The following is a 20,566-nucleotide window of genomic DNA, read 5'->3' on the forward strand; positions in this document are numbered from 1 at the left end:
ATGATGAATTTCTCTGCTTCTGAACAATAGAAGTGTGTATAATTACACACTGTATTAATTATCCCTGTAATCGTCCATCCTTTTCCACCCTTATTTTCATTTTGTCCTCCTCAGATTCAATTCAATTCCATTCAATTTTATTTATATAGCGCTTTTTACAAAAAGAGTTGTCACAAAGCAGCTTTACAGAAAAAAAAAAAAACAGGTCCACGCATCTTATGAGCAGCACCACAGAGATGCCAATTACTGTGGCAACACTAGTGCTGTGCGATATGATGATAAATATTGTGGGGACGATAGAAAAGTATCCCTATCTTTTCTACAGTAATTTCATCAATTGTTCATGCAAATATATAAAGTAGGCTATGATGAAATGTATTGGCGTGGTCACTTTGCATAAACTCGGTTTACATAAGTGATAAAGTAATCGCCGCAAAAAAAAGTCTCATAATGTGGTTTTGCGACATGACGCTGCTTTTCGTTATTTGACGGACACTTTATTTTGATAACTCAATTTAAATACCTGTATAATTTTGGAAAAAAAAAAAAAAAAAATAGCTACTGCATCTACCTCATCTGTTTTCATCTGATACACACATATACATATATATATATATATGTATATATACATATATATATATATATATATATATATATATATATATATGTATATATATATATATATATATATATATATATATATATATATATATATATATATATATATATATATATATATTTATATAGCTGCACTACAAGGTAGTAATTCCTATTTGTGAATGTTTGGTCTAATGTCACTTTGAAATAAAGTTGGGAAAAAAAAAGCAATGATATTATTTTGTCATACTTTTCGAAGAATAACTGAAAGCATACTCAAATGTGGTATATCGTGATATATTAAGTTATCGTGATATAAAAACTCAGGAACCAAGTTCTGAGATATTGAGCTCTGCTACTCTCACCTCCTCCCAGCATCTCCTTATGCAGAGGACTGAAGCAGGGCAGTCGCAGGACTCGGGCGGAGATGTCCGTCCACAGGCCTACAGCACACAGGCTGGACTCTCCGTTACTCTCCCCCAGCGGAGTGATGTCCAGACACGCCACCTCGTGCTCCATCTCTGTGGAGCTGGACAAACACAGAGAGAGAGAGAGAGAGAGAGAGAGAGAGAGAGAGAGAGAGAGAGAGAGAGAGAGAGAGGGATTAGCACACAGGGATAAAACTGCATTAGTGGAAAATATCATAAAGTAATAAGACTTGTGTAATCTGATTAGTGGAGGGACAATTCTCTACAAAAATTCACAGCTGCGAATGATCTGTGTTACTGAAGAGGATAAAATACTCCTAAATAAGAAAATAGTAGAAATTATGGATTTATTGGTGGCAGTTTCACAGAATTTAACAACCTACATTCTTTAGCGTGGATTTACCCTATGAATTTGATTATAGCGTCACCATGTGAAGCAATGAAAAAGTAACTTTAGTAAGTTTAATTGAGACACCTGAGTAGTCTCCGGGAGTTTAGAGCTCCTTTGTTTCAATAAAATTAGTGATATGAGACATATTGCCCCCTACTACTGATTAATCATCATTCTGTACACAAAACCAAGTTAACCAGTTCATTCTACTTGTTTCATTGCTGGCACTTTATGATTTGTTTTAAATGTAAAGGGTGTCAAAAAAATACAATTTATTTTAACTATTATTATTGTTTTCACTGTAATCAAACAGGACTGTCCTTAATAATTAGACTTAGGCCCATCACAATAAGCTATTTTGTGGATGATTATGGTTTACAGACAATGAAAACCCAAAAATCGGTGTCTCAGAAAATTTGAATATTATATAAGATCAATTGACACTTTTGGCAGTGTGGGCAGTTTGCCAAGTCCTGCTGGAAAATGAAATCCGCAACTTTTATTGAGACTTGGATTTCATTTTCCAGCAGGACTTGGCACACTGCCAAAAGTACCAATTGGTCTTTAATAATATTTTAATATTCTGAGACAAATTTTCTGGGTTTCTGGCCATAATCATCAACAATAAAATAAATAAATGTCTAAAATGGATGTGTAATACATCTATATGAGTTTCACATTTTGATCTGAAATAAAGAAATAATGACATTCTAATTTTTTGAGATGCACTAGCAGGGTTCCAGAAATCATTGTAATAAACACATTATCCTAATTATCGCTAATCCACAGCCATTCTAACACACACTTATCTGTATTTTTTTATCCCTCGTTACACACTTTTAGTTGCATAACTATTCTGTGTTCCCTTCAGGGAATGCATTTCCCTATACAAGATATTTAATATACAAACAACCAATGATTCTGAGAATGATTCAGTTAATTAAAACAATACACAAACAATGCACATGCCTTTCTAATTCCAAAATACTAGTTAAAAAATAACGTATTTAAGCAGCTAAGTAATCACCCGTGTGTATCGGAGCATACCTGATCTGTTTGAGCTCTCCACCGAGGATCTGCAGGTAGTACAGCACTCTGCCCACAGCCAGCACCACCTGAGTAGAGTTGCAGGCAGCCACGCTGATGTTCCTACCCTGAGGCTCCTTCCACTCACTGACCAGAGCCTTACTGTCCTGCGTGACCAGCCGCACTGAACCTGACGTGATCTGTGCACACGTTTTAACACAAGGATTAATATGACTTTTCAAATTAGAAAGCACACATTCCTACTAATTAACAGCACTTCATGTTCAAATACTAAGATTTGAGTTCTCACACTGAAAACTCACATTTAGAATTAGACAGTATCTAACTATGCTTGAAAATCACAGTCCATGTACAAGTGCACACTAAGTAACAGAGTACCTGAATGAGCTGCTGGTGAGCCACATTTCCACAGAAGAACGTCTGCTGATTATCCACAAACCCTGGAAGCTCAGTCTCTTCCACTTCCTCCCCACTCAGCATCAGCACCCTGAACAGCACCAGACACAGAATGCTCATTATACACACAATATACATTATACATCACAAACAATGCACTGTGTGTCCAATTTATTTTTTTGTTGACATCCCTCCTAATGAATGTACTCAGCTACTTTAAGCTGCACCCATTGCTGACAGATGCAGAAATGTGTGCACTGTTATCTAGGTCCCTGTAAAAAGAAACTGCTAATAGAATATAAACTAGTGGTGTCAATTGATTAAAAAACATTAATCACAATAGAATTTTGTGATTAATCACAATCAATCACACTTTTTCGTCCTTAAGACTAAGCTTTTGACAATGGGCATTTAAATGTAAATAAAATTATCAGTGGTTTTGACAGTTTGGGGGCGGAGTCAGGATCACCTCTCTCAGCGAATTATATTGGCTGTTATCTCCAGGCTTTGTGACTGATCGCCTACTTCCAGCAGCCTTCAGAAAGAAAGACAGCAGGAGAGTTTGCTAAAAGCCAAGCTTTGGATTTATCTAAATAATAATAGTAATAATATGGGGTTACACGTATAATATATATTATTAGGCTAAGCCGAGCCCGGCACAGTCAGCATCCTCCAATCTCCGGGGCTGTTTGCCAGGATTCAGTGCATGGAATGAGCCGATCTCTGGGGCTCTAGGGCTCTGTGGCTTTAGTGCCTAGAGCAACCTGCTCGCCAAAACTGTTAACTCGGCTCATAGCTATCTCTAGCCGGAGATTGGCTCGTTCCACGGCGCTGAAGCCGGGACAACAGCGTCTCGTTGAGGACGAGGACAACGAGTTCACAGTGCCGGGCTCAGCTTAGCCTAATAGCATATTGTACGTGTAACCCCGGATTATTACTATTATTATTTAGACAAATCCAAAGCTTTGCTTTTACCATAGCTAGCTAACTCTACTGCTGTCCATGTTTAAAAAAAATCACAAAAGTGGTAAAACTATGTTGCATCTGGGGGCAAAAAAAGCCGGCTTCTCATGACCCAACTTCTCTTAGATTACGAGAAACAACCGGAATTTTTTATTTTACGTCATGCAATTTTCTCTATAAGAGAACTTATTTAGTCAGATAGTTATTTGTTGTAAAGTAAATGCAGTAACAATTTCAAGCATTTTTAAGCACTTTCTCCGAAATTCCAGCATTTTCAGGGATTTCAAGCACCCATACGAACCCTGAATAAATAAACCCTGATCTCAGGATACATCTGATGCTTTTTAAATTAGGATATTGTAATATCATGAGTTACTGAGTTTGACGGAAAGATTTAATTGAGAAAACAAACACTAGTGTAGCTCCGTATTCCACATTCAACAGCTAAAAGGAGGAAACATGGCATCAGCTGATGCCCGGCATGGTTTAGAGGGGTATAAAGCACCCCAGCATTGAGCTGTGGAGCAGTGAAAGAACTGTGTTATTTGAAATGATGGTGCTCTACTTAATACATATGGGAGAGTTGAGGATATGGTGGAGTGGTTATTGTGTGTGAATGCAATCAGATCCTCACAGCAATGCTTCAAAACTAGTAGAGCCTTTACTGAACAGTAGAAACTGTTACTCCAGCCAAAGCTGGATAAGTGTCCATTATTTTAATACTCTTTATTTCAGGAGAAACAATAAATTATCAGGAGTCCCAATACTTTTGTTCATATAGTGTAGTCTACTTAGAATTACTTTAAAAGGCAGGTCTAACCTGGTCTGGCCAACGAAGGAGAGCACAAGCATGTCGTCAGTCTCTCTGCCGGCCTCAGAGCGAAGAGGCCATAGTCCTAAAATACACACACAGAAAAGAGAAGAGAGGAAAATGGAAGTTAAATAGAGAAATAAATCAAGCCAGTACTGTTATCCCCTGTCAGTTCTGAAGCTTTAATGCTCATAAGCTCTGAATAGGAGTTTCAAATACACTAGACTGACCAAACGTGTGGGAGTGTTAGGATTATGACTCCTTTAAAATAGATAAAAAAAAAAAAAAAAAACTACTACAGCCTGTTAGTGAGGAAGGATTCAATCTGTGAAAGAACAAAATAAGCTCTTATAATATAGAACACATTTTATAAAACCACTGTAGTGTAAGAGAATAATGAAAAAGTATGGAAATTATGGTTTATTTCCATGAATGTAGACTTGTAGACTGTATGATTAAGACAAAGGCTCTATTTTACACACAAGGCATGTTGCAATACTCATTGCTATCTCACACCTCGCCAACATTATTTTTTTTCGAATGGTGCTTGTAAATATATCTACACCGATGGTCGTGGTGAGTCATTGACTGAATACATCGTAGACGGATGTAAACAGCCAGATGTTCATTGCTATCTTGGCAGTGGCAAAAATGTGTACATGCCCACTTATTATGCACACATGGATGTGCAGCAGTGCAAAAACCCATAGCGTGTGCCTGTTGGCAGCTATGCAAACTTTTACATCAATAAAAGTGTTGGAAACGTCCAGGTAACTGTGCCCCTGAAATAGCAATCCACGTCCAAGTCAGAGAGCACCTGGCTCTTAAAGGGAATGACAAATGACATACTGATTTATTTATTTAATTTGTTATGCCTAACACACACCCATGATCAATTAATTTGAGAATTAATTTATATCTTATGCAAGTTTCAAGCTGCACAAAGCGTACTTTTCCTATTGTTACGATAGCAAAATGATCTCTGAAATAGGTCCCCCAATAACATAACGCAGACAAATGTAGTGCTAAACAATGTATAGAAAACGTGGATGAAACTAACCTTTAATGCCAGGCAGGTCAATACTGGCGTGCTCGTGGATTCCTATTCCATTACGAATAATTCTCAGAGAACCCTCCTTAAACGCACCTGAACACGTCACCAGCTAGAAACAACAAAGAAACAGTCAAGAGTGTTTAAAATATAGCACATTAACGGTAGAGGTGGGCAATATAGAAAAAATAACGATCATAACATTAAAGACATTATGACGATATTTAATGCAACGTCTGGTATTTGAAAACTTCTCCATACTTAGTGTTTTGAATTAACAACCTGCTGCATTCCTTCCAGTTAAATATGTTTAATTACACTATTTATATAATAAACCGTGTGATCATGTCAATTAGTGTCCTTTAATTACTGGATATATCTAGAATATGATCCGAAAACTGAACTGTGTATTGCAATAACAAATTGAAATCAATTTAAGATAAAACAATCATATTGCAAACGCCTAATGTAAGGTCAATTTAGATTTATGGTTAATGCTTTTACTGATCTTTTACTAGTTAATTACGCCTAAATATAAAGTATCCTAGTTGTATTTTTTTACTCATAAGTGCACAACCAGTCCACAATCCCTGTCTAAAACACAGACACCTTGCTAGATGTGCAATGTAACATTACACAAATTATGTCCTACAGGTCATGCTGCAGCTTGCCTTACAAATGCAATATTTTTAGAATGCATCTAATGTTAATTATGTTAACATTTTAATTAGCAGTTATTTAGTTTTATAAAAAATATATTTAGACCATTTATTCAAAAATATAGATAATAAAAAATTATACAAAAATATATATTATTTATACGTCAATATGTGCATTTTTTATATGTAAAAATAAAGATAATAAAAAACTATACAAAAGTATATATTGTTTATACTTTAATATATGCATTTTTATATGTAAAAATAAAGATAAAATTATACAATATATATTTTTTATCGTTAGGTAAAATGTTTCATTTTGTGCAGTTTTTACATATCTTTTCAGTGCATCCCTACGAGTTGTTTTTTAATGAAATACTTTTTATGCAAAATGCAGAGCTTATCTGCCCCCCACATAGTTTACTTTATTACAATATTGAACACACATTGGGAATAATTGCATGTCACTGAGTCATGGCATGTTGGCTTTCTGACATGTGGAAAAATCTGGTGGAAATTCCTGTACTATTTATTTCAAAATACATAGCAGAACAACAAATTAAAAAAAAAAAAAAAAAAAAAAAAAAAAATTATATATATATATATATATATATATATATATATATATATATATATATATATATATATATATATATATATAGAGTTGCACGGTGTACCGAAGGTTCGATTCTTTTTCGATACTACGTCATCACAAACGATTCGGTTCTTTAGCGTTCGATGCTTTCGATACTGTGTATAGCCCAGTCACTAGCTTCAAATGAGTCAAATTAGTAGGCGCGATTTGATTCAGTTCATAAGAAAACTGATTCACACCGCAGCAGTCGGTGTGGCAGGATTCAGATAAACTTAGTGTTCTGAACAAATGAATCGATTCACGCGCAAGCCAGCAGAGCAGCAGCGAGTGTAGAATGGCGACGGCTAAAATAACAGATGTCTCTCGTCCGCGACTTGTGGACAAAACGGGCGCGAGGAGTGAAGTGTGGGAAAATAGTCTGAGATGTAGGCATCTGTTTTTTATTGATATTTTTATTTTTAAATAAAATAACGAAAACTGAAAGTGAAACTAAACTACTTTATTAGCGCTGTTTTCACTCCCGCAGTTGTACAGCGGGGGATGTTGTGCCGATTCTGTCGGATTCAGTAGCGGATTCGGCACAAGGGCGGCGGCACCTCGCGCTCCGCGGTGTTAGTTGTAAGCGCTCGCGCTAGCCGCAAAATACGACAGAAAACACTGAGGGAGCTGCAGAATTATGTATGGGACTAGAATATGAGCACGAGGAGATCAAAGAGAACCTTTACCTGTGAGTAGCTCACATCAGAACACGCAAATCTCTCTCTCTCTCACTCTCGCTCTCTCACTCTCTCACTCTTTCTCTGTGTCTCTCTCTCTCGCACGTGAACGCCTCCGCGTTTGACCTGCAGCACTGTGTTTAGCTGTTCTTAAAAATCATTTTAATTAAATAATAGTTCTATGCTTCTATGTTACAGTGTTATTTAACATAATTCTGATCATATTTCGCTCATTTAGCAGACAAGCACCCTGATCTCTACCAAGAGCTGAGAAGTCGACAGGTTAGTGGAGTTAGTCAAGATACACTCTGTCTGTAGCTTTACTAAGATTTACTAGCGACTGCTAGTAAATCACGTTAACATGGAGAGGAGTGTGCAGGAGTTTTGTTTTGGACCCGTGGTTTTCTCTATTTCTCCATTATCCCATTGGCTGTGAAACATGAACTCAAGATGTTCACGTTTTCGCGTTTCCATCGCAAATCTGTGGTCAGGCACGTAGCCTGCTTGCTCGTTACACTGAACATGGGCTTATTAAAAACGGTAAACGGTTGATTAATAAAACGGAGCAGTGAGTGTTAAAATGAACATAACATTGTAATGTTCTTCTGTCTCTTTATTTTCCTTGTTCAGAACTTAACTTCTGCCCGCCCGTCAGGTTCACATAGTCAGGCTACCATTACCTCTGGTTTTAGTTTTAGTTTTTAGGAAGTGTTTAGATAATTATGTTATAGTTAAGGTTATAATAACGAAACTTGTTTTTTGTACAAATGTTTCATTTTAGAATAAAAACGTTTGCACCGATTGTTCAGTGTTCAATCCAGTTCAGTCAAAAATAAACATTTTATGTTCAGATATTTTTATTGTTTTTTTTTTCTTCCAAGTATCGTTTTGGTATCGAGAATCGTGATACTACAGTTGGTATCGGTATCGAAGTCAAAATTTTGGTATCGTGACAACCCTATATATATATATATATATATATATATATATATATATATATATATATATATATATATATATATATATATATATATATATATATATACAGGTGCTGGTCAACGAATTAGAATAATTTGAAATAGTGCAATCATGAAATTATTTGAATGCATTTTTTGTGCAGAAAGCAAATCAGGTGTTCACCGCACCTGTCCTACTCGTTAGACTAATCACAGAACTCGTTACCTGGAAAAAAATTTGCTCAGCTGAGCTTTCCAAAAGGCCCATTTAGGCCATTTAACTGTGACACTGTTGTTTTATTGAATTAGAATAATGGAGAAACCGTTTCATTGAATTAGAATAATTTTTATTATAATTACAATCATCACTTTCTCAGTATTTTGTGGCTGCCCCCTTGGCTTGTATGACTGCCTGAAGTCTCCGCGGCATCGATTTGACCAGCTTGTCGCAAGTTTCCGCACTCACAGCTTCCCAGGCAGTGGCGATGTTCTGCTTCAGTTGGTCCAGCGTAGTAGGCTTTCTGTCGCGAATTTTCCGCTTGACGATGGCCCAAAGGTTTTCAATGACATTGAGGTCAGGCGAGTTGGCCGGCCATGCCAAAACTTCAAGCTGTTTTTTAGTGAACCAATCTTTGGTCGACTTTGCCGCATGAGCCGGTGCAAGATCCTGTTGAAATATGAAGTCTTCTTCGCCGAACTGTTCCTCAACAGTCGGAATCAGGAACGTTTCCAGAACATCTTGATATACGGCAGCATTGACAGTCTTCTTGAGGAAGCAGAGTTTCCCTACACCTCGAGCGGACATGCATCCCCAGACCATAACGCTCTGGGGAAACTTGACGGATCTTTTCACGCACTCGTGGTTGTAGGTTTCGCCACCACGACGCCAGACACGAGGACTTTGGTCACCGAAGGAGATGCAGAAGCGTGATTCGTCACTGAAGACCACTTTCTGCCAGTCTTCAGCAGTCCACTCGCCGTGTTCTTTGGCCCACTTCAGCCGTTTCTCCATTTGTTTCTTGTTCAGCATCGGTTTTACTGCTGGAACGCGAGATTTGAAGCTGAGTTCGCGCAGACGACGGTAAGTGGTTGATCTGGAGACGTCAGCGCCGGTCTGCTTGTTCCACAAGTCGGTGAGCTCGGAAGTGGACTTGAACCGGTTGCTGACTGCGATCTTTCTCAGCTGCTTGTTGTCGCGAGCAGAAGTTTTTCGGACGCCGGAACAGTTGGTACGCTTGCTGAAGTTTTTCTTGAGAGCTTTGCAGACGGAAGACTGGCTGATGCCGAGCTGCTCAGCAATTTTAGTTTGGGTCAAGCCTTGTTGGCGAAGGGCTTGAATTTGAGCCACTATTCCGGTTGAGAGGTTGCGCTGCTTACCCATGATTGATTTTACAACTTAGAAATTCTACTCAACCCTGACTTTATACTGCACAGTGAACACTCTTCACAGAAAACAAAAATTCGAGCATTTATTCTAATTCAATGAAACGGTTTCTCCATTATTCTAATTCAATAAAACAACAGTGTCACAGTTAAATGGCCTAAATGGGCCTTTTGGAAAGCTCAGCTGAGCAAAAATGTTTTCCAGGTAACGAGTTCTGTGATTAGTCTAACGAGTAGGACAGGTGCGGTGAACACCTGAGTTGCTTTCTGCACAAAAAATGCATTCAAAGAATTTCATGATTGCACTATTTCAAATTATTCTAATTCGTTGACCAGCACCTGTATATATATTGTCAGCACTGTTCAGCCCTAGTTTAACTGGATTCAGTCATTTTAATTGTCATGCGGTCTTCATGTGTCTCTCACCTGGCCTTGACCTTGTCTCTCCAGGTCCACTACACACATGTCCACTATGGGGCCCAGGTTGGTGAATGTTTCCATAACTGCTACATAAGAGCCCTGATCATTACTGTCCACATTCAGCTACAGAGAGAGAGAGAGAGAGAGAGAGAGAGAGAGAAAGAGAGAGAGAGAGAGAGAGAGATAGATAGAGAGAGATAGATAGAGAGAGAGAGAGAGAGAGAGACTATTAGTCTAACGATCAGCTTTACACAACATGGCAGAAGAGGCTGTGGGAATATAGCAAATGACTGACCTTGACTAGCTGGGAATCTCCGAGCCGAGACCCAACAAACACAACTCCGTTATCCAGGTATGTGAGACACTCAGCAATGGAAGTCTGTAATGAGCAGAGAAATGCAGAGGCAGAGATTCAAATTAAAATACTCATATTTCAGTATGATAAATGAATCTGTCTTCACTACCACAACAAAATCTTATAGTCCTTAACCCATAACTTAACTGAAAAACCAAAAGGAAGTTCTTAACTTTAAGGTAGTGCTGGGCGGTATGATCAAAAATGTATAACACAGTATTTTATTAAGATTATGGTGGTTTCATGGTATATCACAATATTTTTATTTTATTATTATTAATTTATATATTTTTTGCATGACTGGGCTTTAATACAAGTTTGTGACTTACTCTACTGTTAGGAGGACATAATATATAAAGCATTAATGCTTTAAATTAAGGCCTATCACACAATATATACAAAAAATAGCTGAAAAATGCAAATAATAGACCTTAATAAGAGACACACCAAAATATTAACATGGCTTTCTTTACAAAACTAAATATTTTAAATAGTTCCATAAACACTATAAATGGTAATAATAACATTTCTCACAAGTTCTATTGCACAAGTTAAGATACAAGTTTAATATTAATTTACACTCTTATTATTGAAGCCATTAGAGGCATTAAAGTACTAAAATCAGCCACACTTCCTTTCTTTCTCCAGTTAACAAATACATTCAATTAAGTGTGCATTAAAATTATCCTTTTGCCTACAGTATTTATATATTTCAAATGGCTGTAGTTCCTGCTCTTCATATCCAGTGTTTTATGGAGTTTTATCACTTGTGCTGAATAAATAATTCTGTATCCAGCACCAATTCTGGGTTTGTCTGAGAGGAACTTTTCTCAGAGCTTTGGATTTATTGCACAATTCCATTCCTCTCTTTTCTGAGAGAAAAACTGCTGTTTGCTGTTGTTTTTCTATTTTACTTGAAATAAACACTCATACAGTGAGGAACAGCAGCAAGAGCTTCTCAGATAAATTGTTAATCTCTCCATTTCTCTCCAGACTGGACAAAGCATTTGACTCCATTGAGCTGAGCTACCGTCACTTTAGTGTATTAATTTGTTATGCTTGCTAACATTAGTTAGCTAGCTAGCATTAGTTAGCGAGCTGTATCTGTTTCTTTGGCGGTGCTGACACAAACTGGCTTTAATTTCCCCTCTAGTATACTGGAGTGTACCGACCAGCACTACTTTAAGGTAAAAAGTGAGTTTTAGTAGCTGAAGTAAATGTATGATTAGAATAGCAGTGCTGGGGTAAATATGTTGAGCTTTGTTGGTTTATCTGCTGCTTTTTGTCTATTTTAAAGCAAGACAAAAATACACTTAGGGTATTTATTTAATTTAATAAAGAAAAAGAAAGACAAAATTAATGTTTTGTTTTGCTTTCTTGAGTTTTGTCCTAGTTAATGAAGGTTAAACATAAAAAATAAAAATTCAGGTCTTGATACTTAAGTTATAAGGGTTTTGATCTATTGACTATCACCATAATTAAAATAACACCCACCTCTCCCAGTAACTCCACTCTCAGGTCTTTCAGCACCATGGATCCGTCCATCAGCTCCTCTTTCTCCAGCAGCAGCATGAACAGTCTTCCATCCATGTCACCCAGCAGATACCGAGAACCATTCGGATCCACGCGGTTATGACACACAATAGTGCTTTGCTACAAATATTAATTTGAGGAAAGCATATACAATATATTTAAATTATTTAACCCACCAGTCTCAAAATATGTGAGACAAACACGACAATAAGGTCACAAATATTACAGAAACATTACTTTGATAGTTGGAGGTGCGATGGCCAGGTATTTGTCTCCATTGTGGTAAGTAATGGATTCCTGGCCGATGATTATGGCTCCACCAAATGGCTCAGGAACTAAAACACAGACACAGAGATATGATCACAATCTGTATAATTATCAAAAACACTCATCTTAACACTGTTGATTCTACAGGTTCCTTTCTTTTGTTCTTGTATTTACCTGGGATGACCATTGAGGCCTCAGCCTCCACGTTTTCTTGTTTCCAGGGGCCTTTATTAAACTCCTTCTCCTTCAGAGAGACTTCATACGTTTTCACGTGGCGGCCCTGAGGGTCCTGTTCAGGAGATACACAGACAGTGAGCTGAAGACATGAGAACAGTGCCATTTTTCAATAAAACTAGGGGATTTGAAGCTGAAATCCTTAAATCTTCCCAACTTGTAAGGAGCAGTAAAGCCACTCTGCTAAAGTACATAATTTTACAGGAGTTTTATTAACGCTTCTCTTTTTTTTTTTTTTTTTTTTTTAAGAATTACAGTTTCGTAACCCCTCCCCAACGGCAAGACTAAAAGGAATTAAAGATATTAAAAGGAAAACATGGAGACACCCTTGCTCCTTACTATTGTTGCTTAAAATGTGCCTTATGCGCCTATCTATATTACAATTATAATAACCTTTGACCCGTTTTACAAAAAATAAGATAAAGGCTGGTTCATGGACAAAGGGAAATGTGGTGAACTGCACTGCTGGTGCTGTTGTCTTGCTGCTTGCATGTGAAGTGCAAATTGTGGATGGTGGAGCGTGACAGTGACCCAGAGTTGACAGTGTATTATGGTCTGCTCATGTCTATGTTAACTTCTGGCAGCCTACTTTCAGTAAGGCTGTTTTGATCAGTCTTTAGCTGCACTCTGATGTTCATATCTTCTGCTCTCCATATGTCTAATTAAACTAATTCCACCTTTTCCTAAATAATGGTTTCCCAATTGTCCGATATGTCACTCAAGTTTGACTATTGGACTTTCTTACTACCTGCTTCAGAACAGCAGCCATTGGCTTATCTGCTGCAGCTCTAAATTATAAAATGAAATAATCCTATTGTATACTATCTGAATTTAGATTACAGATCTTGTATAAGAGTATGTTCGTAAAGAACACATTAAAAATGAAAGAATAAATGAAAATGAATGAAAAATGTACCTGATATATGAAACACACAGTAGGCGCCTGACAGCCGTACAGGAAGTGCACATCTATAACCTGCAGCTCCTCCAGACGAATATTAAAGGCCTTCAGTTCACGATTATCACGATCCAGAGGGATCACTTTAAAGAGACCGTCATAAAGCCGCAAACCAATCATACGACACTCAGGGTCCACAATGCCAATAATGCCGGTTTCTGAGGGACGCCCAATCCGGTCCTGTGTATAAAACAGAAGTATAGAATTACAATTACGATACTATCAGTATTTGCAGATAGAACATCCTTCAACACTGAGCCTGGTGAGCATACCTGTACATTCCCATGGGCGCGAGTGATGATGTCAATGCTGTCTCCATTCTGCTTATACTCCAGAATGCAGGCGTTGTACTTTGCAGTCAAAATGAACAGAAGGTCCTTACTCTCTCCCTAAAAATACATTCACAAATTGTTAATTTCACAACATTGCATAATAATCCTGCATAAGTTTATAACGAGTTACAGTTCAAATAAATAAACAAATCTTCTTTTAAATGATCATTCCAAACCAGGACTGCACAATATAATAATCCTTTTCACAATTGCTAAACAATGCGACTTGTAACGTCAAATTATATCAAATAAGTCATGCTACAGCTTGTTTGCTACACAAACATACTTGAGTTAACTTACTTTTAGAGCTTAGATTGCCTGCCCGAACCCGACCCGAGGCCCGACCCGAAATAGTCTGAGATGTAGGCATCCGTTTTTTTAATTATATTTTTATTTTTAAACAAAGCTCTGGTGTGATAATCACAATGTTGCTAAGTAACCAATTATTATTGTTAAAGAAAACGAACCAAATAACGAAAACTGAAAGTGAAAATGTATTTATAAGCGCTGTTTTCACTCCCGCAGTTGTACAGCGGGGGGTGTTGTGCCGATTCTGTCCGCGAAGAGGGAGTCGGATTCAGCAAGGAGTCAGATTCGGCACAACAGCGGCAGCGCGGCGGTGTTAGTTGTAAGCGCTCGCGCTAGCCGCAAAATACGACAGAAAACACTGAGGGAGCTGCAGAATTATGTACGGGACTAGAATATGAGCACGAGGAGATAAAAGAGAAACAGGAGATACATTATGTGAGAACCTTTACCTGTGAGTAGCTCATACACCAGAACACGCAAATCTTGCAACACTGTGTGTAGCTGTTCTTAAAAATCATTTTAACGAAATAATAGTTCAATGCTTCTATGTTACAGTGTTAATTAACATAGTTCTGATCATTTTTCGCTCATTCAAACAGCCTGAAAACAGCCAGTTTATGGTTTGGGTTGGGTTGGGCTCAGGCAGAACGTGCACGGGCTCGGGCTCGGTCGGGTCAGATTTTTTGGGCCCGATCTAGCCTCTACTTACTTTGGGTCTGAAGAGTTCCATAACAGCAATCTTGCCGTACATCCCGACCTCCTTGACAGGCCGTAAACCCTCAGCAGTGACCACATAGATCTCCAGTCGCGTGTTCTTCGCTATCAGCAGGTTCAGATCGTCAGCAGAGGTAAAGTGGCCTGTATGAACAGGAGTGGAATATTAGCTACATATAGTGCATTACGACGAGAAAATAAAAGTGATAGTGCTCTCAGGAGTCTGCCCTAAATAGTGTATCAGAAGCAGTGTGGATTGGATGGTACAGGATTGTACATTGTAACTGCACTGTGTAGTACAGGAGATGAACTCTCACTTTCACACTTCATGCAGTTAAGTATTCTAGTATACATAGTACGTAGTATACTAATTATATACTGGTATTGTGTTATGAGTGTGCCATATCCATATTTTGATAATAGCAGTATTCTGTCTTGAAACCTATTATTTACTGTGAGGCTTTTTTTTCCTGCAGTAAAACTCTATGAATGTGCTAAATATTCTGCACTTTAGTATTTTGGTAGTTTTTTTTTTTTACTTTATTATTATTATTACTTTATTTGTTTTATTATTATTATAAAATGTGAGTATTGGTAAGATACTATTGTTTACAAAACAGATATTTTACGTTTTCTTGTTTCTACAGAATTTTTAAACCGAACATACAGTGTACACCTATTTTTAGTGTTTTTTTTTTTTCAAATCGCCAAGGATACTATTGGATCTTAAAAAATGTAATGTCATTGAAAAGTTACTTTATTTCAGTAATTCAGTTCAAAATATGAAACTCATATTATATAGATGTATTACACAGAGTGATCTATTTTAAACATTTATTTATTTTATTGTTGATTATTATAGATTGCAGCTAATGAAACCCCAAAAATCAGTATTATATAAAAAAAATATTATATAAGACCAACTGGTACTTTTGGCAGTGTGGGCAGTGTGCCAAGTCCTGCTGGAAAATGAAATCTGCATCTCCATAAAAGTTGTCAGCAGAGGGAAGCATGAAGTGCTGTAAGATTTTCTGGAAAAACAAAACTGCACTGACTTTAGACTTGATAATAAAACACAGTGGATCAACACCAGCAGATGACATGTCTCTCCAAACCATCACTGATCATCAGTAAATTTTACATTTCCTTTGGAAATCACACAAAGTCCAAGCTGCTTCATTTTCCAACAAAAAGTACCAATTGGTGTTGTGTAATATTCTAGATAAATGTATTATTGTATCATATGCAAGTGGTATAAAAAATAGATTACAATATTTGATCACCAGCTCATTAATAAACCTATAATTAAGGCCCGAGTCTATTTTTTGGCAGCTTTACAAAAACCTAGTTATAAAGTGGACTGGCCCAGATTATATTTCATTTTAAAAAATTATAGATTTAAAAAAGCCTAATGTAAATCAATAATATAATTGTCATTAACAACATGTAACTATAATGAGGAAGATTTAACTGATTATATCATTTATCGGGGTATAAATACATAGAATACTGAATTAAATAGTTAAATATTTAAATCTAAATAACTAGTTAGCTACTCCAACGAACTGTCCGTTCCACCTTAAAAGTGCTGCAGTAACAACAGTAAAGTTTGACGGGCCCTAATGTATATGTGCACCATTTAAGGTGGAACGGACTATTAGAATCAGCGCTAACTTCAACGTCTTCAAGGTTGAAGTTACACAATCCTTTAAGTCTAAGTGAACACACAGCTTTTTTTTAAAATAAAATAACTGCTTAATAATCCTCTAAATTGCCGAAAAAGCTGCTACAACCTAGCACTAGTTAACTAGCTTAACGTTACCGTTTGTTATTAACGAATGCTAAGCTAAGCTAACTAAAATAGCTACACTCAGCTTATATAAGCGCGTACACATGTCCTAATATCCCACATTCTGCAGCGCATTAGACACATATTCTCTCTAAACGCTGGAAAACACAGTAAACAGGCGTCAAAATCATTAAATCATTAAATCACTAAATCATCGCTGCGGATAGAACCACAGCAGCAGGCCCGGGTCTGCAGCCTGACGGCGGCGGGAAGCGCAGCCACACGCAGCCCAGTCCCCGCGCTCTCTCACCGGTGATGCAGGCGTTCACCGCCGTGGGCTTCTGCGCCGTCACCACGTAGTTGTAGGACATGGCGTTCAGATTCAGCGCGAGAACCCCAATCAGAAATAATAATCCAGATATGAATAATAATCTGATTCAGTCTATCCGCTGTGCAGGACCATGGGTGCACGCAGGACCCAGCAGATAGAAAACAACAGCAGCAGCAGATCAGCAGCGCGGCGCCGCCTGCAGTCCGGGAGGATTTATGCCTTTATTACAGACTGTTCATGTAGTTTATTATTACAGAAAATTAGTAGAAATATACTTATTTTAATATAGTATTTTTCTCTCTTTATTAACATTTATTCAGTAATATATATTTTATTTAGATTTTCCTATTTAATATAATACATGTATTTATTTAAATGTGTTTTTCTTGTATTTATAATTTTTCCTATTGTTTTTTTTTCAAAAATATTTTGATTTCTTATCTGATGTCCTCAATCCCGTTTAAATTCGTAAATACTCAGCTGCAGTGTAAATGAGAGTCACCCTCAATGTACTCCAAAGTTAAAATAAAGGTTGATTGATTGATTGATTTAAAATAAACAGTATCTGTCAAAAGCTTGTACACACCTCCCCATTCAGTGTTATTCTTTATTTCTTTATTTAATTTATTTTCTACATTGTAGATTAATATTAAAGACACCAAAACAATTTAGGGACACATTAATTGTTGGACATACGCAGTAAACAATAAAACATAAAAGAGGTTGTTCTCCACAATCCCCTGGTCCAAACCGGATCAACTGAGGGCAAATTCGCATCTGTATTTGGTTTCTATGGTCCGGATTAGTTAATGAGTTTGTTTACTTCAGACATCCCAAGTTGCAAAAATGAATTTTATTGAGGTACCCCCAAATCTGGAAAAATAGCAATACCAGAGAAATATAGAGATAAAAATATTGTCATTTAGAGCATTTATTTGCAGAAAATTTGAAATGTCTCAAATAACAAAAAAAGATGCCGAGCTTTCAAACTTCAAATAATGCAAAGAAAACAAGTTAATATTCATAAAGTTTTAAGTTCAGAAATCAATATTTGGTGGAATAACCCTGGCTTTTTAATCATCAGTTTTCATGCATCTTGGCATCATGTTCTCCTCCACACTGCTTTTGGATAACTTTATGTCACTCCTGGTGCAAAAATTCAAGTAGTTCAGTTTGGTTTGATGGCTTGTGATCAGCCATCGTCCTCTTTTTCATATTCCAGAGGTTTTCAATTAGGTAAAATCAAAGAAATTCATCATTTTTAAGTGGTCTCTTTTTTTCCAGAGCTGTACTTATTTTAACTAAGCATGTTTCTCTCTTTTCTAACATTTATTCATTTATGTACAGTAACTATTAAAAATGTGTACACACCTTCTCATTTAATGTTTTTCTTTGTTTCTTAATGTAATTTATTTTCTACATTGTAGATCAATATTAAAGACACCAAAACTGGACACAAAATTGAAAAAAAAAAATGGACACACTGTCTGCCTGTCTATCTGTCTGCCTGTTTCTCTGATGGTCTGTCTGTCTATCTATCTATCTTGTTGTCTATAAAACTTGTTGTTCTATAAAAAGAAATAATGTATTATAGTATTATATGCAAGTGGCATAAAATATAGATTAAAATGTTTGATCACAAGCTTATTAATAATCCTATAACTAAAGCTTGAGCCCATTTTTAGGCAGCTTTCCAAAAACCTATAAAGGGGACTGACCTAAACTAGATTTACATTAAATATAAATATAGCTAAAAAAGCCTACTGTTAGTGAATAAATGTATTAGGTAATTTATAGAGATACCAATAACCAGAATAATAAATTATATATTTTATATATAAATAGTTGATACTGAATCACATAGAACCCTGGATGAAAGGAGAGAGTAGTAATGTATCATCCAGTATACCCTCTATACCACATCAATCACCACAGTTCATCTGAATCATAACAGACTGCTGTACTTTACACACTGAGCCACAGGATGGAGCTGGACTTCCACCTGTGTTTTTCTACCCAGTGAAGAATCTTCTGCAGCTCTCTGTACACACACACACACACACACACACCCAAAGCAGCTCAGCTGTACAGGTTATTCACCAGGGCAGCAAACAAAATACATTTTCAACCCAGCTGTTAAACTGAATCATCTATTTATAGTACAGATAGTACAGTACATTTGATCTGATCTACATTAACATTCCTCCTATATATAAAATATATAGTCACAGTGTATAAGACAGTATAGCATGCTTTTATGGCAACCATACACACAACAAATTACTGTAAAATATAGATATACACCTTACATTAAAAACATCCATAATTACAGTTCAAGATGTCTGTTATTACTGTAAAAACATATTAAAAATAAAGTTTTCTTCCATATCTTACCAATACACAGTACTAGTATTTGCTAGTTCAATTAATAAATAACAAAAATATATTTTTTACAAATAATAATAATAATAAAAAAAAAATCAAATGTTGTCTGTAATGTAAGGTTTGTGTATTACTTACATTATAAACACAGTGCAAGGGCATTTAACATTTATATATATATATATATATATATATATATATATATATATATATATATATATATATATATATATATATATATATATATATATATATATACATATATACATATATAAAGAATAGATATATAGAATATATATATATATATATGGAAAAGAGATGTATTTGGTCTCACATTGAGTATCAGTCAAAAGTTTGTACAATACTCTTCTTATTCAATGTTTTCTTTTATTTCTTTATTTTATTTATTTTCTACACTGTAGATTAATATTAAAGACACGAAAACAATTAAGGAACACATATAAAGTATAAAACATATTCTGGTCTGTTTAACACTTTTTTGTTTACAGAATAATGCATGTGTTCCTGTATAGCTTTAATATAGTCTTCAATATTAAATGTACAAGGTAAAAAAAGTCATAAAAAGGAAGAAAACACATTGAATGAGAAGAGATGTGTGCAAACATTCGACTGGTACTGTGTGTATTTACTGTATTCCACTGTTATACAGGACTTTATTTACTTTATTTTGGAGTTAATGATTAATTTATTAGGTGACGTTGGTTGGAGTCAGAGAGGAGGATCAGCAGTGGTGTGTGAAGGTCTGGACGAGGCCTTTGGTGCCACATTACTGAGGAACAACACATCGATACACACTGAAGTGTTATTGACGTGCTTCACACACAGCGTTCAGGTGTCTCTGCTCTCAGCGAGGTCAGGACTGAGCTCAGCTCTGATCAAAAACAATTAAATCCAGTCTAAACACTCCAGATCTCCTGCTCGAATCAGC

The 20,566-nt window shown here is 36.3% G+C and overlaps 1 protein-coding gene across 2 annotated transcripts in view; it reads right to left on the bottom strand.

Moving 5' to 3' along the window:
- Positions 1 to 17,411, bottom strand: part of ddb1 (damage-specific DNA binding protein 1) — a 41,294-nt gene extending 23,883 nt beyond the window's left edge. The window contains exons 1-14 of one of the 2 annotated variants that reach the window (XM_049483244.1): positions 17,215 to 17,411; positions 15,111 to 15,259; positions 14,033 to 14,149; positions 13,719 to 13,940; positions 12,743 to 12,857; positions 12,539 to 12,636; positions 12,263 to 12,421; positions 10,709 to 10,792; positions 10,420 to 10,536; positions 5,694 to 5,796; positions 4,643 to 4,718; positions 2,842 to 2,950; positions 2,464 to 2,642; positions 963 to 1,126 (exon numbers count right to left, since the gene is read on the bottom strand). In XM_049483244.1, coding sequence (XP_049339201.1) covers positions 963 to 1,126; positions 2,464 to 2,642; positions 2,842 to 2,950; positions 4,643 to 4,718; positions 5,694 to 5,796; positions 10,420 to 10,536; positions 10,709 to 10,792; positions 12,263 to 12,421; positions 12,539 to 12,636; positions 12,743 to 12,857; positions 13,719 to 13,940; positions 14,033 to 14,149; positions 15,111 to 15,259; positions 17,215 to 17,275 — 1,753 coding nt within the window. In that variant the 5' untranslated portion in view covers positions 17,276 to 17,411. Of the gene's footprint in view, positions 1 to 962; positions 1,127 to 2,463; positions 2,643 to 2,841; positions 2,951 to 4,642; positions 4,719 to 5,693; positions 5,797 to 10,419; positions 10,537 to 10,708; positions 10,793 to 12,262; positions 12,422 to 12,538; positions 12,637 to 12,742; positions 12,858 to 13,718; positions 13,941 to 14,032; positions 14,150 to 15,110; positions 15,260 to 17,006; positions 17,030 to 17,214 lie in introns of those variants that run through there. The other variant, XM_049483245.1, reaches the window with a different exon arrangement.
- Between the last annotated feature and the right edge of the window lie 3,155 nt (positions 17,412 to 20,566).

This window comes from Astyanax mexicanus, chromosome 9 (genome assembly GCF_023375975.1).
Source record: "Astyanax mexicanus isolate ESR-SI-001 chromosome 9, AstMex3_surface, whole genome shotgun sequence".
NCBI classification, from domain to species: domain Eukaryota; kingdom Metazoa; phylum Chordata; class Actinopteri; order Characiformes; family Acestrorhamphidae; genus Astyanax; species Astyanax mexicanus.